Below are 18,623 nucleotides of genomic sequence, written 5' to 3' on the forward strand. Positions count from 1 at the left end.
TGATATTCAGAAAGATTTTGGGCTCACAAATAGATTCAAAGGAAGATTTTACTTAATGATTAACTATAGAGGTTTTCTAAGGGACAACTATACCTATTATGAATAAATACTGAAAATTTGTATGCACTCAATATTTCCCACACATAGAAATTTACTAAAAATACACAGCATTTTGTCATATTTATACAACAATAGGAGAGTTCCGGGATAGTTGTTGTTTCAATGTGGAGATTGAAAAAGTCATATCACGTGAGGTGTCGTTGTCCATATGTTGATGTTTCATGCAGACCATGTTGTACTGATCCCAACTCTGCATAGATTTCTGACGATATCGTTTATGTGTAAATAGAAATCGGACACGGTAAAACAGACTATCAGGGAACTGAAGTATTGAAATGGAGTAATATTCGGCTTTGAGCATTCCTGATGAAGGTAGATCCAGAAAAGTGCTTTGGACACATGAAATTTATAACGTGTTTATGTTTTTTTAAATGGAGTATTAGCTCGAGTATACCATTTTCAGTTTGTCACAACAAACGTCAATTTATGACCTTAAATATTGATATTTGCGACATTAAATCCAACCGATTTTTACACAATGTAAGACCAATAAAGACTACATACCTCAATAATTTTATGATTTTCAGACTAGCTGTAGAGTTTCGGAACTTTAGTTTTCAAAAACTAGGCCTTCGTCTGTTCAACAAGTCTTCTCAATTATGCTTTCTCAAATCCTAATGAAATATTCATACAATGTTAGGTTTTATAAAGAATAAAGACACTATGCCTTTTGATTTTGGTGATTTATAAAAAAAATCATACATTGTTTACCGGTAGTGATGATGATGGGTGTTTAACGACCTTGACTGGCTATATAGCCCTCGCACAGTCGGCCCGTTGCCTTGAGGGCATTTGTTGAGCTTTGATTGTTTTAGATTTCGCTATCAAAGTTGGTTAGATAGAAGGCCTGTTGTTTGGTTTCATTACTTTGTTGATATTTATTAACATCACTGCACTGCACAATTACTCCTTTAAGGGTCATGTAGATCAGCTGGGCAGCCTGTTAACCACGTTGATGTACTACTGGTCGATGAATCACATATGTAGTATTACAGTAAGCGTGATAAGCACGGCATAAGTGAGACTGTCAAATCACGAAGCATCATTTGGAATTTCCTGTCTTTGGTTTATTTATAAACTCTCAATTTTTCAAAATAACTTTTGACTGACTGAAAAGCAAAAGTTTTAGTAAAACATTTATCTTTTTATCTCTTGGATATGGCCCATCAATATTATCATCAAACAATCTTATATGGCGGAATGTTCATGTGGTATTTACATTGTTAAATACATTGTCTTTTTATGTCTCTGTAAGTTTTAAACTTCAAAATTGTGTTAAGTAAGATATTGTTTTTGAAAGAGGTAGAACCTATTTCTAGTGAACCTATTTCACACCAGGACAAATCTAAAAGTTTTAATCTTAACTTGACTTACAGTATAACAGCTCCGTATGTGTACTTTAAGTATCTAACATTATTATATAAAAAAAGTCGATGTGGTTTGGAATTTGATGCGACTGTCATACAAGTGAGAGGTTTAGCAAGCTATAAAACCAGGTTCAATCCACCATTTTCTACTTAAGAAAATGCCTGTACCAAGTCAAGAATATGACAGTTGTTATCCATTCGTTTGATGTGTTTGAACTTTTGATTTAGCCATTTGATTGGGGACTTTTCTTTTTGAATTTTCCTCGGAGTTCAGTATTTTTGTGATTTTACTTTTTGATTGACGATGAGACAACTATCCACATAGTCCGATGTACGTTGATGTAGGCAACTATATTTTCAGACTAGGATAACCATACCAGAAACTCCAGCATATTCAATACAACGTTGGAATAAAGGCAAAAATCATAAAACGCCAGACGACTTCAAAGTCAAAGTCAAGAACTGGCAGAACAAGTTTAGAATTAAACAACAAAGTGAAAGAAATAGACAGAAATCAACAGTCATACGCCAAAATTTTCGAACGACCTACAAGTCAAATCCAAGTACAAAAAAGAAGGAGCTCATCGAAAAGTAACAGAAAGAAACCACTACATTTGATTTATATGTAGATGGAATACATCCAGACAACCTTCTAGCACGCACCTGGCTCAAAAATATTTCCGATCAGACTCAACCAGTTTGTTGGTAGTGTTTGCAGTTCTAGGTCAGTGCGGGCACTTCCGCGCTAAACCAAGACTGTGAACACATGCATCAAGACAAGCAAATCAGAGAACTTAAAAGACGTGATAGTTACATGGGTTAGATTTAAACAAAACTCAGTTAGATTATTAGTTAAATTAAACTGTCGCGATAAACCATGACTGTAACACAAACAAACCAAAAACAGCAGATACCAAATCAGAAATTAATTTGAATTTAGTAACTACAATACTGATAGTAAGCTTCCTTTACAGCATTGGAAATAATTGCGGGTAGACGACCACTTACACTACCGCTAGAGGCGAATGCAAAACAACTACTTGCAATACTAATACTTTTAGGAGGGCACATCGAACAAAATCCAGATCCTAGAGGAAAACAACAAAATATACCCTTTTGTACTATGTGACCATCCTGTAACATGGTAATGCGAGGGCGTATGCTGTGACGATTATGACATATGGCATCACAGATCATGCATTGAATTGTGCACAGAAGACTATGAACTAGAAAGATAAAATGTCCAATGGCTGTGCTTTAAATATGACAGTATAAATGCATCATCCTTTACATTTCACAACTATGAACTAAACACTTCAAATTATTATGAAACATTATCACATAACATCACACTTGAATCAATATCATCAAACCTATTTAACCCGTTGAAGACCAGAAGCCCAAAAATCATAGCACAACCAATAATTAGTCAAAACTCAAAAGATAAAGAGTAGAATACTAGTACATAGTAGCAACATTAACTGCAGAACCTAAAAGATAAAATATCAGAGTTCAAAGCAGCAGTAATCTACATCAAACCTGACATAATTTGGGGAAAAGAATCATAGTAAAAGGAGATAAAAACTAGGGAAAATCCCACCAAGGCCGCATTCAAATCAAGCGAAGTCTTCCCATAGGGTTACACAGCATACAGAAATGACAGGGGAATACTGGGAGGCGGAGTCTTTATGCTAGTCGATAACGACATCATAACAGTGGAACAATCAGAATTAGACACAAATTGACTGGGTTAAGATACAGATAAAAGGCAAACACGAATTACTAATCGGCTCTTTTTACATGCCCAACGAAACATGAAATGCGTGGTGGAATTGGAAAAATCATTTAAACATGGAAACATCCAAAAACACAAACATCATGTTGACAGATTTTTACTGTTCAGAAATAAACTGGGAAACAACGACTGTAAACTCAAACGCAAATGATAAAGAAATCCAAACCAAACTCATGGACCTAACAAGATCATTTCACCCTACCCCAATCCACGAACTGCTAACAAGAGAGAACAATCGCCTTAATATAGTATTAACTACAAATCCATCTCCAGTAAAATCATCAGAAATGCATTCATCAGGCATATCAAACCAAGAAATGGTAATAAGGCCACCCTAAAAGTTCCTTGTTTGCAGTTGCCTACCCATGTCTTGTAGGGTTGGGTAGGTAGGTTGGGATTTTATTATTTTTTTGGCCAACAACATAACTTGCATGTTTTAGACGTTAGAACAGGAAAAATCTTTAAAAAAAAAAAATTTGAAACGATTTTTGTCATAAATGTTTTAGAGTAGGCTGCTTTTTTGGTGGGAAGGTAGGCAACATAAAACAATTTAAATTTTATTTTCGGCCCACAGACTGTGACACTAAGCCATACTATCAACGCAGTAAACCAAGAAAGTCTATATCTATTCAAAGGCAAATTGGGAGAAACTTTAAATGGAGATGTCACCAAAACATCATCATTGATAAAACAGATACACAAGCAAGTTTAAAACGTCAGAGAAATGAGTGACACAATTTAAAAAAGAATTATTCCAAAGTATGGACAAGCACATACCATCCACAGAAATCCGCTCAAAACAGTGTCCATTGGATAACACACAAAATAAGGAAGCTATTCAAAAAAGAAAAGCAGACTATACCAACAAGCAAAAAGCACAAAAAACTGGGCGAACTATAGACACTTCCAAAAAGAAATCATGAGATTGATTAAGAAAGCTAAATGGACATATATCATTATATCACTAAAAAGTTTAGAAACAAATAATACCAAACCTTTCTGGAAATATATAAAATTCAGGAAAAATGACAACATTGGAGTGTCCCCATTACAGAACAAAGGCAAACTCAACAGCGACAGTAAAGGAAAAGCCGAAATATTTATACAACAATTTAAATCTGTCTTCACAATAGACAAATCCACAACAATACCAGAAACAACAAAACACATTGAGGAATCCATACCTAACCTCATTATGACAGAAAAAAGACTTGAACAAACTGCTCAAAGATGTGAACCCAGAATACTCAAAGAATGCGCTAGCCAAATAATAGAAGGATGGCAGTGATTGTTCAAAAATCTGTAAACACTAGAACTCTACAACACAACTGGTTAAACGCAAACATGTCATGAGTATAAAAAAACAGATGCTGCCGAGAATTACAGACCTGTATCATCAGTTCCATGTCAAATCCTAGAGCACATTATAAAACATCTAGAAAGGCATGGAATTTTAACATCATTAAACCATGGTTTCAGATCTGGCTTTGCATGCAAAACCCAATTACTAGTCACCTTAAACGACTTCATGAAAGCATATGACGCCGGTCTCAAAACTGTTATTGCCATCTTAGATTTCTCGAAAGCTTTTGACACATTACCCAATATGAAAATACTGTTACAATGAGCGAATATGGAATACAAAAAAAAAACAACTGGCTGAATATGTTCTTGACAAGCAGGAAAATGAAAATAGTATTAGAAGGAGAACAATCAGAAGAAGTAACAGTTGACACTGGTGTTCCACAAGACCTTTACTCTATCTTTGTCATATAAATGACCTCCCAGACGCAGTCAGGTCTTCAGTTCGACTATTTGCAGATGACTGTCTACTCTACAGATCTATAAAGACTAGGGAAGTCAACTCGGTGAAGATAAACTAATCGAGTACTCGTAGGATTTACCGAGCGATACTCGAGTACTCGCTCGGTCAAGCATTTTATATTTACAAAATGGAAACACAAAATTATATCCATTTTATGTATTGTGGGTCGTTGCATTATAAACGTTAAACCCTCAACATTATTACTTAGGACTAGATAATAGTCCAAGGAATTTTATATCATAATTAATAGTTCATTTACTACATGAACTGATTATGTAAGCTGACAATAATCTAATCAAGTAATTAATTAATATCTATAGAAACATTATTACTAAAACAACAGTAACCGTAAAAAACACATTTAATGATCACCAAAGGGGTGATGATTAGAACTTAATCCTTTTCTGAGGGTCAACACAGGGTGCAACGAATTTGTTATTATTGAAAAATATCATCTTGTATACTTTTTCTGGGACGTGGCTATTTCTCATCGTTGTTAGGTAACTAAAAGTCCTGCTGAAGAAAATATATACTCTTACGGTAGAGAAGTGGAGGAATAATTAAGATCAGCCAAAGGTGTAAGCCTTGGAAAAATGCTCTTGTTTATATATCCTTTGGATGAATTTTAAATGAAATTTAAACACAAACATTCGAATCGAATTTTAAGTTTTATTAATTTTGATTAATATTTAATTTCCCGGGAGGTGCTGTTTTAGCTTAAGAAGGCAAGAAAGCAACAACATTCTTACAGGAAACCGATTAGTCGAGTATCATTTTGGTAATCGATACTCGGTACTACCGAGCGATCGATACTCGAGTACTCGTTGACATCTCTAATAAAGACACAAAAAGACCATGACATTCTCCAAGAAGATCCCAAGAACCTAGAAGTGTGGGCCAAAAAATGGGGAATGAAGTTCAACGCAACGAAATGCTACATCCTACGCATAAAACAAGAGCCAAAGATTCTACAGTTTAAACGGACACATTTTACAACAAGTCCAACATAACCCATAGTTGAGCATACGCATTTCAGAAGACCTAAAAAGGTTGATTCATGTTTCCAACGTATCGAAAAAGGTCAACTGAACACTATAGGCTTACTGAGAAGGAATTTGAGATATTGCCCACAAGAATGTAAGAAAACAACATATATTTCGCTTGTCACGTCAACAATGGAGTATAGAGCGATAGTAAGGGACCCTTACACATCTACGAACATCAACAAGCTTGAAAGGATACAACGACAATCAGCGAGATTTATAATAGGAGACAACAAATCCACAGAAGATGGTTGCGTCTCAAATATGCTCGCCAAACTAGAGCTTCAATATCAACAGACAAGACGCTCAAGCCAAAAGCTTATATTTCTGTACAAAGTTGTTGCGAGGCTGTTTCCTACTTTAGAACCAGACGAATATTTAAAGAAAGCACGTCCAAAAAGAACAATTACTGCCAAGAGATTTTATAACTTCCATACAATAAATATTGTGGAAAAACAAGTAAAGAACAAAACAAAGTGTTTTGACATTCCAATTATCGAAACAACACAATATCCAAACTCATTCTTCGTGGAAACAGTTATCGAGTGGAACACACAACATATTCAAACAGATACAGATACAGATATATGTAAGCAAATATGTCACTTACAATGAGCAAAACCCATCCAATAAAGACCCTGACTTGACAAATGTGAAACAAATCAAACGAGAAAACATAACAAAAAACGAAAAACAGATATAACTTCAACCAACGGAAACCACATAATTACAGGATCCTGGCAGAGTTAAACATGCGAGGACCAATGCCACTGCCCTCTTTTGTGACTGTGATGTAGTGAACGGCACAACATCAGAACAAACTGTAAAAATCAATAGGAAATGGCTTGACTACTCAGATTGGCACGAAGCATAAAAAACTATCATAAAGACAAAAGACTCAAAGACAATATGCTAACTCGTACGGAGTACATGATATCAACTAGTGTCATTATGGGAGTTTGCATCATTTTACCTTTAAGGTTTTCTGTGATTGAAAGTATTTGTCGATGTTCTTTGTTGCAGACTTGTTTCGTTCTTTGAACATTCGACTAATTTTTCTTGTGTGAAATATTGCATAGTCAAAATGACGAAAAAAATGTTTATCGATTTTTTTTTGTTTGAGGCAATTTTCCGTTTATTTAATTCGATGGTAATCATATTTGAAAAGTTTATATATTTTTTTAATATTTGTATACCGCAAAGAGTATGAGAGCATCTGAACCTGAAAATACAGCCATTATTTTATTGGAAATTTATTGTAATCATTGTTCTGGCTTCGTGTTACATAAGAGTAATGTAAGTGTTAATAACAGAATATATGTTTATTTAAAACAAGGATCTGCATATAGTGTATAACTATTAATATCCTTGGTTAAAAACAAAAAAGCGACAATGACAGACATTCATAGTTATATATTCATTATTAATTAGTGGTTTATAAAAGGTAATTGATATTCCAACATGCTTTGCACTTCCGCATTTAATGTTTTACATCTAGTGGTATTCACTATCATCTTGTTATTGATATTTCTTGAGGTCAGTCTTCAGGACTGAAGCGCAGTGGAGGCAAATGAGGCAAATTTCAAACTTTTAAAACGGCATGTATAATTGCTTTTAAAAGTTCTTTTATTTTCTTTGCAAGATTGATTTTGGGGAGCATGGCTAAATAAAACATCATAGCAATGCTGCCTTGAAATGTTGTTATTGTATTAAAGTCCGATTGTCTTAGTATGTGCACTGACAATTTGGTATTACTGGAATACCGGCGAAAAAAATTGAACAATTCTAGCGTCACAGAAAAACTGCCTTTGGAAAAAATGGTTTATTTATTAGCAGAAATTATATTATTGTCTTATCTTTCAGTTATTGCGAGTACTCTTGGATAGGTGCTTTGCGTTTTTTGTTCTGATAGTTGTTTTGTCCTTTGTTCGGATCTAATGAGCTGTTACACCACTGTCCCTTTTAAGGGGGAGTGCTGAAATGATATAATACAATTTGAATCTTTACGAGCTCCATCATATTTTACTGTTTTATTTATCTTAAGAGTTTTTAATGTACGGTAAAAATAACATAGTGCTACAAAGAACCTGCGGTAAAAATAATTGTCAGTCAGTGGATATTTGGTACATGAAGATGTTTAAGCCCGCCTCATCCATTTAAACTATTGCCATCATGTCTGAGAGAGATAGCAAGTCCATTACCTAGCTGTCCGATAATTTTTGTTCAAATAGATATGGAAACATTTATATTCTGACGCCATCTACCATTCTTCCTATTTCATGTTTGTCCCAACAATGTCTTTATTTATTTTTATTTAAAAGTGGCTCGTTATCAATTGTTTGAATAAAAAAACATTTGTATTAATGCTTTCTGGTGTGTTTGATATTATACATTTTAAAAAAGTGAGTCAGTCTGTCTTCGTCAATAATTGAGATCACTAACCCGTGCCAGTCTTACAGTAGCTTTGTTCCATTATTGTTATGAAATGTGATGTTTGCTTAAATTTCACAGTGATCAGAAGAATTCTTTAATACTTTGTGCATGGACTAACTCAGACTATCTATAGATATAAGATAATGTAGAATGAGTGCCAATAAAACAACTCTCCATCCAAGTCACAATTTGTAAAAGTAAACCAGTATAGGTCAAAGTACGGCCTTCAACACGTAGCATTGGCTCACACCGAACAACAAGCTTTAAAGGACCCCAAAAATGACTAGAGTTAAACCATTCAAACAGGAAAACCAACGGTCTAATCTATATAAATTTAATCTGCCATATGTGTGGTTTGTTCTTTGTCTTTGTACGTCTGTACGCAGGAGCTTGATGTTGGTTCATGGTTGATGTCGTCTATTGTACTGTTGTACTGTCTAGTTTTGGGTGTTCATGTTATCTTTTTTTATGTATTATCTAATCTTTGATATCGATATAAATAATTAAATTTACAAGTATGATTCCAATTTCAGGAATATGTCATATGTGATACTCTTTCTGTTGGGTTTTTAAGGCTAATAAAGCCAACGGAGGCTAAATGGTTTTTATGTTTTTGTTAAATCCTTATGTCTTGTTATGACATGTCATAAAAACAGATACTTCTTGAATGAAAACTCTTCAGAAGTACATAATCCAGATTTGAGTGTAAGACGACATGATTTATTTGTCATCCCGTGTTTTCACTGTTGTTTTTCTTTGTCTGTACATCTGGGTTTTTTTCGGTCTCGTGGTAGCATGCTGGCTTTAGGTTAAGTTATTTAAATATTATCATATATTGTAGATAAACAATAAGATTGGACTAAAGCTACTCCAATTAAATAAGTCCTTTCCTTGCAATTAAATGACAACAAATAAAATATTATATTTAATTTATACATAGATTAAACAAAGTGCATATGCATTTAGTAAAGAAATGACAGTATTGTGCATATAAGTTTTACATTGTCTGTACAACATGGGCAACAAGCCGAGAGCTGACTTGTACCCTATAACTGTTTGGTTTGTTTTATGTATGTCCTATTTAAAAATGTATATATATATATATATATATATATATATATATAGTTGCTTTGAGTGCTGAGGTTATAGTTCGACCCCAGACCGGGTCATATGAAACACTTGAACACTTATATTTGCTCTGCAAAGCACACGGCATTAAGGAGTAAGAACAGAGACCTTACGGCTCGGATTCAGAATAATATGTCCTGGTAGGGTGACATGTCAAACTATGAATTAATACCTTGGGAACTAGCATGTTAAAAATCCAGCTCTAGTACAAAGCAAATAAAGATGCATATCGATCACTTTAACATGTTCTCGTCCTGATATGTACTGCAAAATATGCATGTGATATTTGTCACGGGACGTTAAACACTATTCGATCATCATCATCATCAAAGTTTTCCGAGGAATTGGATTGGTTGGGAACTGGTATGGTCTAGTGCTGTCCAATAATTTTGGTAATTCATGTTATTCTTTTATGCATAATTACATAAAACAGTTTTGACATGTTTAAATACATTGTTATCTAGCAGTTTTATGTTTGTTTATTTGCTCTCTGTAATACCAGAACAAAGAATAAAAAGAGAAACGTGTTTCCTTTGTATTCCGGTTTTCTTAAGAACGTGTATTGATTTTGTGACATAGATCACAATATAATACACCAGGTTATGGAGGATAAATTATGTGAAAGCCAGATTTCTGAATTATTAGAAAGATTTTAGAGAAAATATTGTTAAATTAAATAAAGGTAAACTCTTGACCTATTCTTCAATTAAAAACATTTTTGGTACAGAAAAATATATGGAATTAAAAGAATTTAACAATAGACGAACACTATCACAAACACTGAGATCATCCCCAGTTTTCGGTGGGGTTCGTGTTGCTTAGTCTTTAGTTTTCTATGTTGTGTTTTGTGTTCTTTTGTTTGTCTGTTTGTCTTTTTCTTTTTCAGCCATGGCGCTGTCAGTTTATTTTCGATATTTGAGTTTGAGTGTCCCTCTGGTATCTTTCGCCCCTCTTCTTTATAAGATCAGAATAACTGCACACACCCTAAAATAATTCTTATATGATTTGCATATTAGGGAATACGTTGATATGATTGGTCGAGAGGACTTCCGGTAGTTATTCTTGACGTTGTTTATTTTTCGATAGACGACGTTGACCGAACTTCTTTTCGTAACCAATGTAAACAAGATGGCGGCGATTATAACACAATCCGGCTCGACGTTAACAAAATATATTTTCACTTCGCGTTAATCATTAATTTAAATAATAAACACTTTTGAATGACAATAAGAGTTTTTGCAGTTTATTTATTATCAGATAGCAAATTTCATGGAGTACATAATTATGCGTTAACCAACAAATATATTCATGCGCCAGGCCAATTCAATGACACAAATATACAATTTACGTGTGATAGAGGTTACGAGTGTGGGAAAATGAATTCTTTATCTCAATTTTAAAGAATTATAAGGATTAAACGCCTTTTTAAAGGAATTTATTGATGTATAAACTGGACCAAGTCACTCACAAACATACCATAAAAGTCCTTCGGACTTTTATTTGTTTGTGAGTGAATTGGTCGAGTCTATACACCAATAAATTCCTTTAAAAAGGCGTTTAATCCTATAATAGAAACTAATAGATATGCAAAAAGCTATATAGAGAAATCACAAGGGTTATATAAAAAATGCACGTCGGATAAGGTTGAAGATGAAGAACATTTTATATGTGAATGTCGCCTTTATAATCTCTTGAAAAAAGAGTTCTATATGATAAAATTTTGATAAAACAGTTGTAAAAGTTTCGAAATGTTAAATATAAGTGCCAAGTTCAATTGGCTTTTTATTCAAGAAAACCTAATGAAATTGAACATTTTTGGAATTTATATTAGTAAATGTTTGAACTCAGAAAACTATCAATATAGTGCAGATATGTTAATATGTAACCCATTTAGAATATTTGCCTGTTTATATTATATATGATCTGATGTATTACTGCTTTTTTACACATATGCTTATGGCTCTGGTCTGGCTTTGGCTTAAGTTCTTAAAATTTAGTTGATTATATTCATATTTATATCTGATTGTCAAAATTATTTGTGTCATTTATAAAAAATCATTGTAATAAATTGATTTGCTCTTCATGGGCTCTTTAATTGAAATAAATGTCTATCTTATCTTAATTTATATATTCTTTTCTACGATGTAGACTTCTAAATGTCTATTTTTGTTCCTTTGTATTATTGGGCTTCAATCTTAATGGCGATTACACAAAATATTTTATTTTTATTTGTCTATTACAGTAATGTGCTATTTTCTGTTATAATAAGTTTTAAAAACAGAGTTCATATGACTCGTCGTACGGAAGTATAGTCATCTAAAGAATCTTAATGACGACCTGTAGATGACATGTAAATATTTCATAGACGGTGACATTTTTATTATATTTCTTTTCTCATTTAAGTAAACAATCGTTTACTTTGTCAGTCGCTGCTTTTAGAATGATAAAACATATTTGTTGTAGTTTTTCTTTAGTTAAGGACGTTGGACACAATTAGGAACTCTGTACAAATATCTAACTTATTGTTTGTTAATTGCTTTCTTTGGCATTATCGTTATGAATCATTTTCATGAAGGATGAGCGAATCTATTTTACGAAGGAGCGATTCCATTTTCATGAAGGAGCGATTGCATTTTCATGAAGGGGCGATTCCGTTTTCATGAAGGAGCGATCCCATTTTCACGAGGGAGCGATTCCATTTTCATGACTGAGCGATTTCATTTACATGAAGAAGCGATCCCATTTTCATGAAGGAGCGATCCCATTTTCATGAAGGAGCGATACCATTTTCATGATGGAGCGATTTCATTTTTATGCTGCTTCAATCGACACCTTGACCCTCGTGATACCTCAAGGGTAGTCAAGGTCGTTAAACACATGGTAGTAGTAAATACAAAAGAGAACATTCTGCGAGAGTCTACCGTACAAAATTTCAATCCTGGTATCTATGATGAGTTTATTTACAACTGGGTCGATACCACTGCTGGTGGAATTTTTCTCCCCGAGGGTATCACCAGCCCAGTATTCAGCACTTCTGTGTTGACAAGAATTATCATTGATATATGGTCATATTATGAATTTACTGGTTACAAAACTGTGAACTTTTTGAAATACTAAGGATTTTCTAACACAGGGATAGATTACCAGAGCTGTATTTTGCAAAACTTTTAGGAATTTTTTGTTTTCAATGCTCAACTTCGCACTGTCTTTGGCCCTTTCAACTTTTTTGAATCGAGCGTCACTGATAAGTCTTTTGTGGACGAAACGTTCGTCTGTCGTACAAAATTTCAATCCTGGTATCTATGATGAGTTTATATACAATGTAAAAAAAAATTCAACATGTGTACAATTGCCCTAAAATGTACTATTTTTATAAAATTGTTACTACAAACATCTCATTATAATATATCATCTATTTTCTTGCTTATCAATTTCCCATTATTTTCGTTCAGAACACATACGATGAAGCTCCTTTTCTCACTTGCTCTGTCGTGAATTACTCGTAATAACTGCATGGATTCCGCTTTTCCTTAAGTAATGTTTCAATAAAGTTTTTACTGCCTTCTGTTACTAATGTTTATCTGCTAGAATTTATTATGATTAATTATTATGATGAACAAAATTGAAAAAAAAACAAATGCCTTTTGTATTATCAAAATTCATCAAATCTGTCAAATTAATTGTTAAAAATAAATATTTATATCAAAAAGGGAAAAAACTCAACATTTCTGATGACAGAAAACATACATCAATTTGAATAAAAAAAAAGTTGAAAGAAGACAATAAATAACTGATTTTTTTTGTTGATTTTTTTAATTAATCTATGTATATTTTGTGGAAGTGACAAATAAAACAGTTTTGTCGTCCATAATTTTGTAAGGTTTTTATGACCCGTGTCATTTATTGTAACGTACAAGGAGATATTAAAGGTAATTATTAATTACATGAGTGTGAAATGCATGTTCTAACATTAAGTCGTTAATAAACAATAAGAAAACAATGATATGCTATGTGTCGTGTATAATTGAAACATCAGTTATATGTTAGCCCCAGGGAGATGTTGTACGTGAATTAATTACAAATGAATGAGGACTTGACAACCTGACATTATTTAATTTCATTTCAACTGTAGTTCTCTCGGTAATATGAGGTTCATTCAAAGTATGGGTTAGATACTGTAGTGTTTGACCAGTATTGGTGTTGTGAATGACCGAGTGGTAAGACCGGGATAGAGTCCATAAATTTCCATCAATCGATGATGGAGTTACAGTTAACTTTTACAGCGCTCTTTGTTTACATGTTCTTGTTGGAAATAAGTGCTTATACTCCTAACACATGCACAAGATGCCAGAATACTCACACTTGCAAGCCGCCAAATTGTGTATGTTGCTCGAATGATATGCCTTTGCCATACAAAGCAATTCCTCAAATGGTATTCTTTACTTTTGATGATGCAATTACTCCTCAGGTTGCAGGATTCTATAGACAATTATTTGATTCAAGTCGCAGAAATCCCAATGGATGCCCAGTTTCAATGACATTATTTATCTCACATTCCAATACCGTTTACAGTTTAGTAAGAGAATTTTACCAAAAGGGAATGGAGATTGCTTCTCATAGTGTATCCCATGGACATCCTAAGACGTCAACATTTAAAGACGAAGCACTGAAACAAAAACAGAATTTAGCGAGAATGGCGAGAATTCCTCATACAAGAATCAAGGGATGGAGAAGCCCATTTCTCGAACCACTCGGAGACGCTCAGCCAAACATGCTTCATGAACTAGGATACTCGTATGATGCAACGCTAACAATTAGCAAAAAAACATTAAAAGAGAAGCCCCCTGTACCATTTACTTTAGATTATGGGTGGCCATATGACTGCAAGATTAAACCGTGTCCAAGAAAACAACATCGAGGATTCTGGGAAGTTCCGGTTATTTCTTTGATGGATTATTTACAAAGGTTTGATTGTGTATATGTTGATGGATGTAATAATCCGCCACCGGACGAGGAAGCGGCATTTCGTTTTCTATGGAACAATTTCGAGAGCTACTACAAGACAAACAAGGCGCCATTTGGTATTAATATGCATGCATCATGGTTCTTCTATCCAGACAGGCTTAAGGCTATGGACCGATTTATCCGTGAGTTAGTACTTTTAGATGATGTGTATATTGTTTCAGTTAAACAAGTTATAGAATGGCTGAGAAATCCAGTCAAACTTCAAGACGTTAACAGTTTTGGACCTTGGAGTTGTAATAATGCAAACAATGGGACTGGAAGTCAAACTGCATTTGATCTTAGAAACAAACAAATAGAACAAAGATTAAAAGAACTGCGGCATGAAAGATACGTGAAACAGGAAACAGACTTCTTACAAAAGCATCGCACTTGGAAAATGCAGCAAGCTGCTAAAAAGGCTGCAACTGCAAAACTTTCCCGATATCCAAATTACCAACAAAGAACTCCACAAAGACAGTTTTACTCACAGCAGCACCCGAGAGTGTCGTCAGGTCAGACATCATCTACAATGACATGGCAGCAAATGCTTGTGGCACATTCAAGAAAACAACATGCCCAATCGAGACCAAGGTATGCACAACAGTCCCACCGACCGGGATTCTCGCCGAGAGTTGGTTTGATCCAAAATGTACCCCAAGTACGTCCTCCGCTCGCTCCAAAACGTATGATTAGGCCAGTTGGTAAAAACAGTGATCCTAGACGGAAACAAATCATGCTAAAAGAACAAAAGCGAATCCGTAAACAACAAAGAATTGCGGCAGAAAATCGATTAAGAAAAACAATAAAGCTACAGGAAGAAAGAAATGCTAAATCAGATGTACCAAAAACTATAATTAAAAGTGTTTCAGATAATACTGTAAGCACTGAATCAAATAAAATTGTCAGTAATACACCAAGAAAACATTTTCAAACGATTAACATGAATAATGAAAGACGTGTGCCTGTTCCAAGGACTAATGTAATCTTGAACCCAGCTAACCGTTTACAGATACCAAAGAAAGTATCAAAGTCACATACTTATGTAAATGTACCAAAGAGACAACAATTACCTAGAATGCAGACGAAGATGAATGAAGAAATAAAAAGTGTTCCAAAGTTTGTTCATAGCAAGCCTGTACAAACAGGTATAAACAAACCTAAACTACATGATAGTATGCAAACACCTGTGAAACGAAAAAGAATAAAACCAAAATCATCAATCATTAAATCTACGAATTCTGTAGTCTCGCCAATTGTCGAGAAACCGAAGAGAAAATATTATAGTGCACCGAATGTACAGATGATCGGTGGATCGTGGAACTTGTTTAATATGAATAATGCAGACATGAAAATGCCATGGAGAAGTTGGATTACTGACACTCGTAAAGATAGAACAATTGAAAAAATCACAAAAGGTCAAACAAAAGTTATAAAATCAAATGTGAAAAAAGTAGACAGACATTTAAACCAAATAAAAACACAACAAACGATGTCACCAAGAGAGAAGATGAATGGTACGATACAAACGGATATATTTTCTACTAAAGCACCGAATATAAGTAAAACTATAAAACCAATAAATTCGTCAATGGCTAACATGAAAGTTGTCGAAAATATAGTAAAAACGGATATAAATTTGACACATTTCGGACAAGGAACGTCAATTCCGGCGTTAAACAATTGTCAACAAAATGTTAATTGTTTATTACCTGACTGTTTATGCATGACACACAAAAATCCGTTTGAAATGAAAAGAAGCGAAATTCCCCAAATTGTTTACATCACTTTCGAAGGAGATATAAATTTCCTTTCCTATTCAAAAATGAGATCTTTATTCAAGTCTCAGAGAATAAACCCAAATGGTTGCCCTATCAGTTCAACCTTCTTTGTTTCCGAATCAGGAAGTAGTTACAGCCTTGCGAGAAATCTTCAACGTTATGGAACTGAAATAGCCATCCATGGATCCAAAAAACATTACGTGGACATGGTTTCACTTAAATCTGACATTGACAAGCAAATGCAAAATTTTGCACAACGAATTGGAAATCAGGGGAGGTCACTCACTGGATGGAGAAGTCCTGATTTGAAGATTTTCGGCGATGAACAGTTTGAATTTTTAAAAAACAAGTCTATTTATGATTCTTCTTTAGTTCTTGATCGGTCAATGAAAGCTTTCCCATTTACTCTGGATTTTGGTTTGGACAAACACTGCACGGATATGAAATCTTGTCACCTGAATGGCCATCAAGGAATTTGGGAAGTTCCCATCATTCCTCTTTTTGGATATAACCAATCTGAACCTTGCGTTTATGTCGATGAATGTTCCAATCTGCCAACCAACACAGAGGAGACTTATCAGTACCTGTTAAAGAACTTTGAAAAATATTATCATAACAACCGTGCGCCATTTGGATTACATTTAAAGCAGAACTGGTTCCATTGGTCTTCTAGTAAACATTTAGCGGGACTGAGTAAATTTATTGATAACATACTGGAATACAATGATGTTTATATTGTGACTATATCGGATATGATAGAGTGGCTAAAAAGACCGACAAAAATTTCAAATATAACAAAAACGAATATATGGAATTGTTGATGTGTATGTTTCCAAATGTATATCGGATTTCCAGAGCTTTAATTGACTTTTGTAAGGTGCGTTGAAAATATGGTTTATGCGTCCCCCTATCAAACATGCTGACTTTATTTTTCCTTGGACAATCAAAACTAAAACGGTATATTATGCTGTTTTAAGCCCATCTATATTGTTTCATTACGGAAATGATTCATACATATGATGAACGTGTTTTTAACATAACTTCAAAACAATACATGTTTCGCTTATCCTATAACAATATAACTTTTCAATAGTTTACTATACGTTTCTGAACTAAAATAGCAGTTAGATGACCGTGAGAATTAAAGCTAGATTTTTATTGTTGAGTGAAAGTTTGTAATGAAAACCAGATCAATTCCATGAAATAATACTGATAAACTTTAACTTAAATGAAAAAAAAATATATATCTGTGATAACAATTTTCATCAGTCATTATGTGTGTCCAATAAATATTTATATAAATTGGCTTATGTATAATAAAAGGAGCATATCGAGCTGAAGTGTAAACACATGTTAATGGTTGTCGAACAGTGGAGGTCTTAGACGTTCTCCTTGAGAGAAAAAAAACCACAGTTAAACATTATGCATAGACGAAGCAATAAAAAAATAGATGACTCAAATATAATAAAAGTAAAACATCACGTAATGTTCTGTACATTAAATAACATTCTTGCATGATATACATAAGACAGCATTGACTGGTATAATGAGACAGCATCATATAGTATACATGAGATAGCATTATCTGGTATAATGAGACAGCATCATATAGTATACATGAGATAGCAGTATCTGGTATAATGAGACATCATCATTTAGTATACATGAGATAGTATTATTTGGTATAATGAGACATCATCATATAGTATACATGAGATAGCATTATCTGGTATAATGAGACAGCATCATATAGTATACATGAGATAGCATTATCTGGTATAATGAGACAGCATCATATAGTATACATGAGATAGCATTATCTGGTATAATGAGACAGCATCATATAGTATACATGAGATAGCATTATCTGGTATAATGAGACAGCATCATATAGTATACATGAGACACATATATATATACTAGTCAACAAAAGTAACGATACACAAGTTTGAACTCCAATTTATCATACAATATAATAAATAGGAACAACTGTTAAATTAACCAATGAAAGACATTCATTTGCAAAGCAAATGCATATGATTAAAAGAATCTGACCAAATTGGAAAGTGAGAAAATACCGTGTTATTGAACACAGCTCCTGGGTCAAATTTATTTTGTGGAAAATGATGT

General features: G+C 33.7%; 1 protein-coding gene across 1 annotated transcript; it reads left to right on the forward strand.

Moving 5' to 3' along the window:
* Positions 1 to 13,823: 13,823 nt before the first annotated feature.
* LOC127734045 (uncharacterized) lies at positions 13,824 to 17,827 on the forward strand. The gene has a single exon (XM_052243598.1). The coding sequence runs from the start codon at positions 13,967 to 13,969 to the stop codon at positions 17,312 to 17,314; it is 3,348 nt and encodes a 1,115-aa protein (XP_052099558.1). The 5' UTR covers positions 13,824 to 13,966; the 3' UTR covers positions 17,315 to 17,827.
* The last annotated feature ends 796 nt before the right edge of the window (positions 17,828 to 18,623 follow it).

This window comes from Mytilus californianus, unplaced genomic scaffold (assembly GCF_021869535.1).
Source record: "Mytilus californianus isolate M0D057914Y unplaced genomic scaffold, xbMytCali1.0.p SCAF_3, whole genome shotgun sequence".
Taxonomy (NCBI): Eukaryota; Metazoa; Mollusca; class Bivalvia; order Mytilida; family Mytilidae; genus Mytilus; species Mytilus californianus.

Bases quoted from the DNA above. Each gene is read 5' to 3' on its own strand.
- LOC127734045 (XM_052243598.1), top strand. From the start codon at position 13,967: ATGATGGAGTTACAGTTAACTTTTACAGCGCTCTTTGTTTACATGTTC.